Genomic DNA, 14776 nt, shown 5'->3' with positions numbered 1-14776 from the left:
TATTGCATATATTTGGCATAAATAGATTTGATTTTCATGTGTTATAGATTAATGAAAGGGAATAGCACATTTCTATTTACTGAACATGTATACACTTTTTGTTTAAGAGGGAAAATTATTCCTGCAGCACTTGAGACTTCCATTGCCACAGCTAAAGAAAAGGTATGAATGAAAGGTTTTTTAAAAAATACATCAGTAAAAACAATCCTTGTCAGTAAAAATCCCTGCCTCTCTCTAGGGTTTGGTTCCTTTCTATGTGAACGCCACAGCAGGAACTACTGTGTATGGAGCCTTTGATCCCCTTAATGCCATTGCAGACATCTGCCACACACACACACTCTGGATGCACGTTGATGTAAGTGCTCTCTACACCTCTCCCTGCTTTCACACAGAGGACATTATTTACAGTGTAACCTTTGACCTACACCAAAATGTTTTCCTAAAATCAAATGGATTACAGTGTGCATACTTGCTTTTTGTCTTCAGTATCATGGTTGGACTATGTAAATAATTTATGCACCTACTTCAGGAGTAATACAATATACACTCAAACCAGTCTCTCTTTGTGCATAATTGCATATTATTACATTTGAGTTGAGTCTTTCATGCACCAGTTTTACTTTCCGTTTTGTGTGTTTGAGAAAAGAGAATCTGAAATCTAAAATCAGGAAGTACAGATTGCCGAGTGTTGTGTGCACACCACTAGCATCATGCAAATAAATTTGATGTTGTGCAAGTTTTCAAATTACTGCTACTTATAACATTTAAAGTACTTTTTGAGGCAGTTTAATTAAATTTTATTTACATAGCCCCAATTCACAACAACATTTATCTGATAAAGCATCCAAATGCGACTTAGAGTCACATTTGACTCATATTCATCTTGCCATAACCAATTTTGTAAGGAAGACTGAATCAATATGTTGATCATTTACTAACAAGGACCTAATATTTGGTAGTCCACAGTCCTGTAATGTACTCTTCCTGCTCCCAAATCTAAATAGTCAATTTTTAAGGGGTGTGTAATAAATTCTAGAAACACATTTGTAGAAACATAGATGGTCTATCTAAAGTGCCTGTGTTCTTTGATTCTGTCCCTCCAGGCAGCTTGGGGTGGAGGCCTGCTGATGTCAGACAGACACAGAATGAAATTGGAGGGCATTGAACGGTAACTATCCAAATATTCCCAGTCAGTTCACACAGCATATTTCCACTGGAACAGCACTATTAAGAGCCAACAAGCAATTTGAGAGCCAGCTCAACAATAAAGCAAAGCAAGGTTTCAAATGACACTGAACATAATGATTAGTTGAACTGAAAAGAAAATAACATACCCACCATCCAGCTTGACCACAGGAAGCATTTATGTTATATTGCATCGTGTTAGTACAGAACGTTTGAAGTGCATCATTTTTTTTATTATCTAACACACAATGAAACCCCTCCTTTATTAAATGTCCTGCCAGATGGAAAAGCCATCTGTGTTTATCACTGAGCCTCTCTTTGAGGCCCTCCCAAAATTTAATTGAAGGTAAACTCAGTGTGTGTGCATTGCACAAACTGAGAAAAGAAATTTACTGGTAAAGGTAATGTTGTGTATCTAATGTCAAACTTCAAAATAAAAAAAAAGATATTAGCAGATTCAACAAGCTTGTGACAATTTACATCCTATTGCAAGATCTTCTTCATATGTTTTTCACATGTATCCACAAGCAAACACATCTTTTCCAATGCCTCCCGGGGCCGGGGGTGAAAGGGAGAACATCTGGTTTAATTGGCTGTACCACCAAATCTGTTATTTAAATATAGACATGTGTGGTATCCATAGAAACGTCAGAATCTCTGTGCAGGAAGTGTACTTCGATACCAGTTTACAAAATTTTTTTATTTTCTCTCTCTATTGTAAGGTCGACCCACTATTCTGCCTTTTTTGTTTGCTTATTACACACCAGTCTACTGTTGTGTATAGTATTTTTGGCCACTTGTTTTCTTTTTTCCCCAAAAAATGACCTCTGACAAGAAAGCCTAATTTTTGCTATTGAATACCAGATTGCTTCACCGCAGCAGCATTGATCTTTGCACAGGTAATGTCCATATGTTGATTCATTGTTTTCTTCAGTTTTTGATCTACAGTAGCATATTTTCAAGGGAGCTATATGCTATAAAAAGACCAGGCCAAGAAAAATTCCTACATATTTTTATGTTTTATCCAGTGGCATCTGCTCTGATGCGCACACCTCTGGTTAAGTCTCACAAGTACCAAGATGGTTTTGGCACCAAGATGGTTTACACACAGTTTGCAATTGAAGAGAACTAGTCAATTATTTTTGGGCAGTTGCAGCTGTGGGGAAAAGATCTCAGAAGAAAAAACAACAACAAACAAACAAAAACAACATCAAATTACAGTAACAACAACCTTGAGTAGAGGCCTATTCCAAGAGACATTCGCAACACAAACACAAACTCTAAGTTGATTAACTCATAGATCGGCAACTCTGAGTTTTCTGTTCCAGAAGACCTGATCAGAACTCAGTCAACTCATTGAATTAGTTCAATGAGTTTGTCCATGCAGAGCCAGAGCGTTCTCACTCCCGAGGCGTAACATGTCGACGTTTTGTCACGTCCCGCGGCGTTCCTGAGGAACGCGAAAGGAGACCTTCGGCGTTCTTATGGTACGCGGCGGGTTATGGCTGGAATCCAGTGCAATGACGCTCCCGCGGTAGTAGACGTTCCAGCCCTGTATTCCAGCCCTAAACCTAACCTTATCCCTAACCCTGACCATAACCTTATTCCTGACCTTAACCAGGACTTTAATGATGTTAAATAGCGTGTTTCTAAGCGATTTGAAGAAAAAGAGCGAACATGTGTAGGTTCAGTCCAGACGGTTCTCATATTTCCTCTTTTTCCGAGGTCGTCATTTAGGAACGTGGTGGGTAGCCGAAAACGTAATATGGTGACGATTTGTCACCTAGCGTAAAATGTTACGCTTTGGGAGTGAGAACGGGTTGGCAGAGCACATGTGCGAATACACAAAGAAAGCCATCATCAGTGGAGCTCACATACCATGGGTATGGGACAAATAAGCCATTCTAAATGGATCCAGAACAAATCTGGATTGGATGATGGAATGAAATGACAGAGTTGAATTAGAGTCAGCTTAGCCTCATCCAGAATCGGTTTTAGATCTGTCCTGTTGTGCAAGTGGACCCAGACACAGACCCAGTTTGCTGATCCATTATGGAGTCTGATACGTTCGGGTAGTTCTGGTCCTGAGTTACTGGTACCTGGGTAGATTCACTGAAACTGCTTTACGTTACCTCATTTACTGGTTAAGTTAACCATTTTTCTGGAACAGAAAACCAGTTGTTAGTTTAACCTGCTTGGAATACACCTCAGGTTGGTTGGGCCACTAAGTCCTGATCAAGAATGCACACCTCCACCTGCTGCATAGTACATGGGAACAGACATGACGGAGAGGAAAAATAAAAACGACTAATATGAACCATACACATTGCAGTATAATACTAAAAATTACTACCCTTGTGAGTTTTATATCTACCACAACTATGTGCCGCATATTTTTGTTTTCTTTTGTGTTTGTTTTTTGTTTCATTTTCAGAGCATGTTCAGTGACATGGAATCCACACAAGATGATGGGTGTCCCTCTGCAGTGCTCTGCCATACTGGTCAAGAAAAGAGTAAGAGATTTGCTTTAATCTGGAGTCAAGACTGCTATTGTCAGTCTGTATTTTCCTCTGTTTACCACTTTAATGAAGCAGATGTGTGGGCTTCAGTTTTTCTGAGACAGTTTGATTAATTGCTATAAAATGTTGTTAGAACATTAAGAAATAGGTATGTTTGTGGTGTTTACAATTTTTAGTTTTTTGTTAACTACTGTAGTAAGTAGCATATTGTAAATAATTTTTGAAACTATTTGAAAACTGTTTCAAAATAAATTATGCATCAGATTAAGTACACACACATGATTTATGTGCATGGTTATGTAAAATTAGGTGTCCACTTTCCGTTTTTTAACTTTTGACGATTTTTCCCTAACCTTAAAATTTGAGGAGGTTCAAAACTTTGAGTTTTTGCTGCAACACTATACTTGTCTTGTTAATTGTCTTATAACAAGTGCACATGACATGGGCTATAATATATTGGATTGTGACTCAAGAACAAAGAACCGCTCTGCTGTTAATATCTTTGAGCCTACAGGGGCCTATTAGATTTCTAACCCTGCCCACCTAGAATGCCGAGTATATTCCTAAACTTCGAATAACATGGCGAATTCCATGGTCCTCCAGGCAGGTCAAAAATCTGGCCACTTGTAGACTGAAAAATTGTTTCAGTAGATGTAGGTACATTTGATAACAGGTGCAGCTCAGGTTCAGAGTAAAACAGAGCTACACTAGAGCATAAACTCAGCTTCAGGACCAATATCTCTTCCTTTGTGTATAAGGAGGAACAGAAATACACTGCCAGAGTCCCACAAAATGACTTCCAGCAGGCTTTTTATGCATGTTTCTAAACAAACTGTCAGAATTCACGAGGGTGTGGGCCCAAAAACTTGGGCAGTACACTAAGGAAAACAATGGTTGAGGATGTTTGGGCAAGACCAAAATCATTGTGACTGTGTGCAATCAACTTGCAATCTCTTCATCCATGCTCAATCATACAGGAAATTACTAAAAAGTTGATTCTGTTCATCTGGAAGTTGCATTTTCAGTGGGAGAAATATATCTTTTTTTATCCAAGAGAGCACTTAATGCACAGCTAACTGCAGTTTTTCCTAACCTTATAAATAGTACATTTGTACAGAGAGTGCAGAATTATTAGGCAAATGAGTATTTTGTCCACATCATCCTCTTCATGCATGTTGTCTTGCTCCAAGCTGTATAGGCTCGAAAGCCTACTACCAATTAAGCATATTAGGTGATGTGCATCATTATTAGGCAACGTCCTTTCCTTTGGCAAAAAGGGTCAAAAGAAGGACTTGACAGGCTCAGAAAAGTCAAAAACAGTGAGATATCTTGCAGAGGGATGCAGCAGTCTCAAAATTGCAAAGCTTCTGAAGCGTGATCATCGAACAATCAAGCGTTTCATTCGAAATAGTCAACAGGGTCGCAAGAAGCGTGTGGAAAAACCAAGGCGCCAAATAACTGCCCATGAACTGAGAAAAGTCAAGCGTGCAGCTGCCAAGATGCCACTTGCCACCAGTTTGGCCATATTTCAGAGCTGCAACTTCACTGGAGTGCCCAAAAGCACAAGGTGTGCAATACTCAGAGACATGGCCAAGGTAAGAAAGGCTGAAAGACGACCACCACTGAACAAGACACACAAGCTGAAACGTCAAGACTGGGCCAAGAAATATCTCAAGACTGGTTTTTCTAAGGTTTTATGGACTGATGAAATGAGAGTGAGTCTTGATGGGCCAGATGGATGGGCCCATGGCTGGATTGGTAAAGGGCAGAGAGCTCCAGTCCCACTCAGACGCCAGCAAGGTGGAGGTGGAGTACTGGTTTGGGCTGGTATCATCAAAGATGAGCTTGTGGGGCCTTTTCGGGTTGAGGATGGAGTCAAGCTCAACTCCCAGTCCTACTGCCAGTTTCTGGAAGACACCTTCTTCAAGCAGTGGTACAGGAAGAAGTCTGCATCCTTCAAGAAAAACATGATTTTCATGCAGGACAATGCTTCATCACACGCGTCCAAGTACTCCACAGCGTGGCTGGCAAGAAAGGGTATAAAAGAAGAAAAACTAATGACATGGCCTCCTTGTTCACCTGATCTGAACCCCATTGAGAACCTGTGGTCCATCATCAAATGTGAGATTTACAAGGAGGGAAAACAGTACACCTCTCTGAACAGTGTCTGGGAGGCTGTGGTTGCTGCTGCACGCAATGTTGATGGTGAACAGATCAAAACACTGACAGAATCCATGGATGGCAGGCTTTTGAGTGTCCTTGCAAAGAAAGGTGGCTATATTGGTCGCTGATTTGTTTTTGTTTTGTTTTTGAATGTCAGAAATGTATATTTGTGAATGTGGAGATGTTATATTGGTTTCACTGGTAAAAATAAATCATTGAAATGGGTATATATTTGTTTTTTGTTAAGTTGCCTAATAATTATGCACAGTAATAGTCACCTGCACACACAGATATCCCCCTAAAATAGCTCAAACTACAAACAAACTAAAAACTACTTCCAAAAACATTCAGCTTTGATATTAATGAGTTTTTTGGGTTCATTGAGAACATGGTTGTTGTTCAACAATAAAATTATTCCTCAAAAATACAACTTGCCTAATAATTCTGCACTCCCTGTATTCCTTACTGTTGGGGTGAAGGGAGCACCATGCATCGCAAAGGCCAAAGTCACTCATATACTCCTTTGATTATATTTGTGGACTGCCAATTACGCTGAGTTCCTGTGTGTTGAGCCTATCCATTTCTTCATTTAGTCCAAGGCTGAGGTCGCCTCCAAGAACCAGTGTGGCATCTAAGTGTTCAGAGAGTGCTCTGAAAAAACCGTGAAAGAATGAGGGATCATCAACATTTGGACCATATACACTTGCAATACATAGCTTTTTATCACGTATAGATAGTTTAATGATTAAGAATCTGCCCTCTGGATCTATAACTGTATCGAGTACTGTGAAATTAATATTTTTATGTATTAAAATTGCTGCTCCCCTTTGTCTAGAATTATAACAAGCTGTTAGGAAACTCAAGTGTTTTAAGTCCATTCGAACCTCTAAGAGGTCTGTGGGTCTCTTGTAAAAGGACAACATCTGCCTGTAGTTTTTTAAATATTTTTAACCTCTTTTCTCTGGAGCCAGCTCCATTTAGATTCCATGTGACATACCTTAGCGCGCCCATAGATGTCTGTGTATAACTAGGGGTGTGTCGCTTAGACAGGTGGAGAGAATACATCACTTGTTCGTAAATAAAGAGAAGAAGAGAGAGAAAGAATGTGTGGCGAGATGCTCGCTGAGTCTGACTATGTGTGTGCATATTTACTAATATGAGTAGGCTTGGCTTAAGTGTGTGTGTATCCTATACGACTGTGTGCGCTGTCTGACTGATGTAAATGTGCTGCTGTTGAGCGCATGATTGTGCATGATCGTGCTGTGCGTATGTGTCAAAATAAAGGATGTTGTTTGTGGATGTGTGTGGAAGTGTGGAAGCAGGTGATCGAAGCAGTGAAAGAAATTAAGAAAGAAACCAAGGACAAGGGTGAGCAGCATAAAAACAAGAGGGGGAAAAAACGAGAAGAAAAAAATTCTGCTATGATATCACACTTAAGATGCAATTTGATATTGGTAAGTTAAACAGATGTTAATGCAAGTTTGTGTGAGTGGATAGGAGAAGAGTGTAGCGGATTCTTATCTGGTGTGAAGTTAATACACAGGATCTCTTTGGGGAACTGGTCGTTTACGCTGAAGTCCGTTCTTTTTAATTCCCTGCCGCGACTTTTCACCTGTTCCTTTTGTTTGAAGTGGCTGAATTTGGCCACAATAGGACGTGGTCTCCCGGCCGCTGACCGCATGGGGCCGATGCAATGCACTCCATCAAATACAATATTCTTTACGGTGTCCTCTGGCAGCTTCAGGTGGGTTTTGCTTAAGCTTTTTACTGTAGTCTCCGAGTCTTCTCCAGCAGCTTCTGGAATACCAGAAAATACCAGATTATCACGCATGCTACGAGCTTGTAGATCAATAACTGTTTCTTTTACTTTTTTATTTTCTCTATTTGGCTGAGTAACATTGTCTGTGAGTCATTTCACCGACTCCCTTAGCGTTGCATTTTCAGCAGCGAGCGTTTCCACCTGCTGCTGGCTGAACTCCAGGGATTCTCGCAAGGATTTAAATTCTCGGTGAAGAATCTCCACCAAGGACAGCCTCGGATCGAAACTGGACAATCGTTGGTCGATTGACTCCAGTATGTCGGCAATGTCTTTGCCGGTTGGGGATGTTGTGCCGGGGGAATCTGCCGGGTGACATCTTTTCGACGACAGCATCTCAGATTTGGCCAGGGAAGATGCACTCTGCGCCTTCTTCATTACGAGATCCTGGAAGCACTGATCAATGTAATCTTGGAGAGCCTCTAAACTCCAGGGTGTTGGAGATTATTTAGACAAATATTGTTAGTTATGAGACAATTGATAAGTGTATTTGGTAAAATTGAAGCTTAAATGAATTTGTTCAGATCTAAACTACCATTCGCTTTAATTTTCCGCCAAAATCTCCGGCGTCTGACGTCAGTTACAACATGAGTCGCTTACCTTGCCCGTCACTTCCGTCACTTCCGTCACTTACCTGCCCACCTTGGCTCTTGTTTAGCGCGACCTCTGCTGGTTTCCTCTTTCTGGCACAAAGTGGGCAATAAACAAGCAAGAGAGAAAAGCAGATCAGTTTCATGATTGAAGTAGCAACAGGTAGCTAATAATGGTCAGCTCCCCAAATTACAGTTTATTTAATAATTAAACTGTGTTTACAAACATACCCATACCCTAAACTCTAAATAGAAAATGCAAACAAAAGCTATCACAAACTGTACTTTTTTTATTTACACAAATACAATAACCTTAAATATTTAACAGTAATAACAATATATCACACCTCAAATTGGTAGTCAAGATTCTAAATCACTGAACAAAGGCCAGAAAATGTACCAATATATTTTGATTTCATGGCCATCTAAAGAAATTAATAAGTAAATTCAAGTAAGCAATAACACCTCTGAAAAACAGGTAGCCAGTGATAATTAGTGTTACTAGCCTCCTGGACAAATGACTAGTTTCCAAGACAAAGCTGGCACTAGTGCTAAAAATGGGAAATGGCCTGTATTTGCATAGCGCTTTACTAGTCCCTAAGGACCCCAAAGCACTTTACACATCCAGTCATTCACACACTGGTGATGGCAGCTACATTGTAGCCACAGCCACCCTGGGGCGCACTGACAGAGGCGAGGCTGCCGGACACTGGTGCCACCAGTAAGCGACAGGTGAAGTGTCTTGCCCAAGGACACAACGACCAAGCCTGTCCAAGCCGGGGCTCGAACCGGCAACCTTCCGATTACAAGGCGAGCTTCCAACTCTTGAGCCACGATCGCCCTGTAAACCAGACAAAGGCCTAGTGCAGGCTAATGCCAGTTGCCTATTCAAACAAAAAATGTGATGAATGCAGTCTAACTGTATGCAAATGCAATTTATAGGAAACATAGCTCAGAGCTGAGACCTTAGCAAGCTTCTGGTAGGCAGGCAGGTAGTCAGGATGTAGTGGCCCATCTGTGTAGTTTCCGCTTTAGTTTGTCTGAATGATTTCTGCCTCTTTCATCTTCAGGGTCTCTTACAGGAGTGTAATAAGTTGGGGGCCCAGTACCTTTTTCAGACGGACAAACCATACGATGTGAGCTATGACACTGGAGATAAAAGCATCCAGTGTGGCCGACACGTTGATGTGTTTAAACTCTGGCTGATGTGGAAGGCAAAGGTATATTTTAAAGTACAACTAAAACCGCAATGTTGGTGTGGGTGTGTGTGCGATAGTGTCAGTAACATAACCTCTCTAACATAACCTGTAAGTATAAGCATATCAAACATTTAGTAAACAAGAGTAAAATTATTGAAATACAATAGAATATCATGAATTATTTTTTGTAGTAATTTGTTTTTTGCAAATGGTTTCAATTTCCTCCCTAAACAAAACCAGGTTATAAGATGTCTTTATGCCCTTTTAACAATAACTATTTGTCTCTCTCACTATGTCCACTATTTAATATGTGAGGGCTCAGACGGCTTTGGATCTCAAGTCAACAAATGTCTGGAGAATGCTGAGTATCTCTATGATCAGCTGCAGAAAAGGACAGAATTTGAACTAGTCTTCAAAAACAAAGTGAGTGTGCTCTTCACAGATATTTTTCCAGAAATATTGATTCTTTGATAGTACTATATGCCAAACCAATTTTCTGTTCAGTTTGCACTGCAACATGACCTTATGTTGGAGACTGGGTGTGCGTGGTACATGGCCATTTAAAATGATGAATGTTTCTTCTATGTAAGTTGAGTTCAGATACAGTGGGGCAAAAAAGTATTTAGTCAGCCACCGATTGTGCAAGTTGAATTTTGGAATTTTCAGCTTTTTCACCTGTTATCAGCACAAATCTCAACCTCTTCTGCCCTTTTCAATAGAATTTTTAGCATCTTCACCTCTTTTTCAGGACAATTTTCAGTTTCATCTCTTTTTAGTCACCTGAGAACCAATTTGGCTCAGTGAGATGAGCAGCCGCCTTAAGACCATATAGCGCAGGTTGAAATCCTACCTCTGGCTCTGGCTGCACATCTTCCCTGCTTTCTTGACACTCTTCAGTGTAGTCTTTCAAATAAAGGAGTTTTCAGCAGAGTTCAGCTTCTACACAGTGTTTTGAGCAGATAGTTCTCCTTCGGCTTTTTTCAGATTCCACTACATGGCATTCACACTGCATTTTCGCAGGAAATGCAGCTTTTTCTAGTTTTTGTTTGTTTGTTTGTTTTTTACAGCGCATCATGTTCTGCGTCCTGATTGGCTATAGATTGTCAATCAATCTCGTGCCGTGTATCTTGTACAGTACAGAATGCGTTCAGCTTGTCAAATTTACATAAATCTTCGATCGCTAGCAGTGTGACTGAAGTGCTGTAAATTTGTAGGTTTTCTCCACAACAAACACAACAATGTCGATGAAACGTTTTGCACCATCAAAGGCAGCCGCGGGTGCCTTTGGCTTCATTCTATAATACTGGACTTATTTTTCTACGAAGGTTTGGACTGTGAGAGTGTTTAAACATGAAAACAAAAGTGTGAAAACGTTCATGCTTGTCTGAGAAAAGTTTATAAAGTTTGTAGTGAGGACTTTTACAGCCTTAAAACATCTATAATAATTGTAAAAAAAAAAAAAAAGCAAAAACATAAAATAAAGTTGATTTCACCTATCGCGGGTTATTTTTAGAACGTAACTCCCGCGATAAACGCGGGACCACTGTATTGCTTAATGTTCAAGATGTGTTAAAAAGAAAAAACAAACAAAAAACACTCATAGCAGCAAGTGTGAGTGTGTGCATTGGGATTCTAGCAATTATAACAAAATACAGACATTTAAACCTGTCAACAAACTGCTGCTCAGTGTGCCGTAAACATGTAACTGCAAACATTACCACCGGATGGGTGGATGGATAATTGACCAACCAGAAACAGCTCTGTAATACTGCTTTTGCTAATCACCTTATGAAAACGAGTGCAGTGTGCTTTAATTTTGTACGGTAAATAAAGAAATGTATCAAACTAAAATTAAAAAGAATTTAAAGAAAATTGTGCAAGAAATATTTCAGCAGTGACAAATTGTTGGCTGGTTAGCTGAACGGTGATAACAACAAAACATAAAAATTAAGCACACCTAGCACGCAGCAGCACAGATTGTTTAGAGACAAATGTGTGACATGGACAGAATTCCACAGTGCTCTGTAATGTGGCAGTAATAAGCAAAGTGACAACCCATCTGAACCTGAACCAGGTCTAACTTACATGTAACCAGGAACTGTTGTAGGACATACATGTTTTGGTTTGTTTTACCTTTAACTAGTTTAACTAGTATCTAACTAGTTAGATATTATTTGTTTTTGTTTTTTTTTCTTCTCTTTTTCTCTTTACTTTATTTAGCTCTTTGGTTTCTCATCTATTGAAATGAACAAACATGGTCTGTCCCTTTTCCTCCTTCAAACAGCCAGAGCACAGTAATGTGTGTTTCTGGTACATCCCTCCCAGTCTGAGAAGCTTGCCACCTGGACCTGACAGAGATAGAAGACTCCATCAGGTCAGTGCACATCATTACAGTGGTGCTTTTGGACTACAGTGGATCTTACATAGTGGTCTGTGGGCTAATGTCCCCAGGACCACATATTGCCATGAACACCTCCCTGCATACACACATAGACTGACAAGGTGGAAAGAAGACCAGCCGCTCTGCCGCTGACAGAATACTAATGTTGCTCTCTTTGAGCTGGATTTGGAAATTGCATGCTGTTTTCATTTAAAGACAAATCTTTTCTACTCGTGAGTTCTGGTTAAGCTTTGTGTTATTGTTGTAGTAGATATAACTTGGTTTATTTCTTTGATTATTTTCTTATTTTTATCCTTAGGTTTCTGAGTTAGCTTTGGTACCTTTTAAAAGTAAGGCTATTATTATTAGTGACTGTTATGATTAGGCGGTTGCATTGTCGTCTTTGTGTTAGATATTTGTGTCATGTTACTTCCTGTGTTATTTTGATAACGATTTGTCTTTTTAGTCTGCATCTGGGACCTCTTCTGTCTCAGTTTCTTCATGTGTTCATACTACCAATGATGATCTTTAATATATTTCTCTGCAGGTTGCTCCTCGGATCAAAGGCAGGATGATGGAAAAGGGCTCTGTTCTGATTGGCTATCAGCCGTTGGGAACCAAAGTCAATTTCTTCAGGTGTGTGTTTTCCAATCCTGCCACTCAACAAGAGGACATCGACTTTCTGCTGGATGAGATTTGCCAGCTGGGTGCTGACCTTTAAAATGTTTAAGTTAACAGGTTTTTGATATTTATACAAGCATAAAGTAATTTTAGTTTTCCATTAGCCTACATAATATGCATTGAAGTAAAGCCTGATGATAGTGTAGAAGCTTAAGGAAACTTTCTTGATTTATATTCCAGCTTTCCACATTTAATAATTCAGTATTGACTGTTATTGTCATTTTCTACTATGGATTTTTTTGTCTAATCAACAGGCCCTTTAACTTTCAGAAACCATCTGAAATAACCAAATGATCAAATGATCTTCATTGTTCTCAACATTTTTTATGTATTGTTATGATGTGTAAGAAACAATAGTGGAAGATGTGTTCTGTCGAGAGAGGAAGTCCCCTGGCTTACCTCTCATTACATCTGAGACAGCGTAAAAGGACAACATTCAGGACTTGACATTTATATTAAAAATTATACGGAGTGCATAAGAATAGTCTATCTACATGTGGTTTTGTTATCTTAAATAAATCATCTTTATTCTTAATCAAAGACATGAATTAAAATATAAGTCTGATAATTCCGGGGTGGCTGTAACTCAGGTGGCAGAGCAAGTCAGCCACTAACCAGAAGGTCGGTGGTTCGATCCCAGGTTCCAGTTTGCATGCCAAATATCCTTGGGCAAGATACTAACCCCTTGTTGTTTTCTGATGCATCCATCGGAGTGTGAATGCGTATGAATGTTAGATAGAGCACTTAAGAGCTTAGAAGAAGTGCTTGTGTGATTGGGTGAATGAATTAGTTGTATGAAGCGTGTAGAAAAGCGTTATATAAGAACCAGTCCATTTACCATTAATGAGTTGAGTAATGAAAACGTTTCTAATTTGTGGATTTTGTATGCATAGATGTGATCCGGTTTCAACAGACAGATTAGTCTCTGTGTGTGTCTGTGTTGCCAGCCCATCATTATACATAATTCTGAAAAAGAGAAAGGGTATTAAGTGCTGTAACTGTGTGTGGACAAGAAGGATGGGAGGAGTGAGTAAGTGAGAAGCACTGAGCAGCAAAAAAACGTCTGGCTATGAACGGCATGTCTTATTAAAAGAAATTGCATTATTTTGTGATTGACAAACAGCGTTTGAAGAGAAAATGTTTTCCTATATATGTGAATTAAAAGCAGTTATGTTTAAATGAATGTTCATGTGAGAATGAGCTAACGATAAATTAAGTAAGACTGCATAATTAATGTAACATGAAGCGTATTCATATGTGACTGAGTGTTCATATGTAGTGCAGCTTTCTATGTTAAGAATAACACAGAAAATAAGAAAATGTAATAAATTGATTTTAAAGTTAAAGATTTCAAACTTTAACTGTGTTAAATCAAGTATGTGTTAACGTTAGAGAGAGGATGATAAGGTGTGGCTGGACGTTGGGTGATTAAATGTTAACAATGTTGATTGGATGTCACCGTGGGTGAGACCAGATGTCATCTCATAAGATGTAACATACAGTAAGAAAGGGAGGAGAAAGGATGACCGGGTATAAAAGTGTTGTGCAGAAGAGATAAGTTGTTCTTCCCTTTGTCTTCTGTGGGATGAGCAGTACAGAAGATTGGATCTCAGAAATTCACAGTTGGATAACCCAACAGAGATATGAGAGGGATGTACCACTGCCCCAACTTTTAAATTGGTTTTGTATTGCTCCGCTTTTTCTATGCTTACTTTTGTGTTGTTAGATTATAAAATCAAGAGGATTTCCACTAAGCATGGAGCACTAGATAAGCACATCCTCAGGCTTGGGGTTCTCTCTCCAACCTCTCTCCTCACAAAGATCAGAACAAAGCGAGCATTAGCTCAGAGTAGGTTAATTGAATAAACATAAGTGATTTGATTCTCTTTTTATCATTATTTGATTCTGCTTTCCTTTGCTCCTGCTAAATTCATTTAATAAAACATGCAATTAAAAAGTCTCAATTGTGGACATTCCCTTTTTCGCCCTTTGTGAAAAAGGAAAGGTAGAAATCTGAGTATTAATCTACATTAGTACAAATAGCTCTTACACATTACCCCAGCCTTTAAAAGTAACAGACCCTTGGAGCTTAGTTTAGCAAGCCGCTAAGCTAAGCCCAGTTATAGTTCAAGAGCACTGACCTACTACTAGTTGGGGACCTGCTGTTAACGAGTGTGGCTGGTAGGACCAGGCCTGCAAGTCTAATTAAAGTTCCTGTGTTGTTGTTTTTTTATATAAATAAA

General features: G+C 39.4%; 1 protein-coding gene across 1 annotated transcript in view; it reads left to right on the top strand.

The window, feature by feature from the left end:
* The window catches only part of gad3 (glutamate decarboxylase 3), a 46937-nt gene extending 34364 nt beyond the window's left edge, over positions 1-12573 (top strand). Inside the window, exons 8-15 of the mRNA XM_013911993.1 lie at positions 108-162; positions 239-355; positions 1104-1168; positions 3620-3698; positions 9344-9493; positions 9788-9895; positions 11757-11846; positions 12400-12573. Of these exons, the coding sequence (XP_013767447.1) occupies positions 108-162; positions 239-355; positions 1104-1168; positions 3620-3698; positions 9344-9493; positions 9788-9895; positions 11757-11846; positions 12400-12573 (838 nt within the window). The remainder of the gene's footprint in view (positions 1-107; positions 163-238; positions 356-1103; positions 1169-3619; positions 3699-9343; positions 9494-9787; positions 9896-11756; positions 11847-12399) is intronic.
* Positions 12574-14776: the final 2203 nt, after the last annotated feature.

Source organism: Pundamilia nyererei, unplaced genomic scaffold (assembly GCF_000239375.1).
Source record: "Pundamilia nyererei isolate P.nyererei 1_Seehausen unplaced genomic scaffold, PunNye1.0 scaffold00077, whole genome shotgun sequence".
Lineage (NCBI taxonomy): Eukaryota > Metazoa > Chordata > Actinopteri > Cichliformes > Cichlidae > Pundamilia > Pundamilia nyererei.
This window is presented reverse-complemented; position numbering and strand designations above follow the sequence as displayed.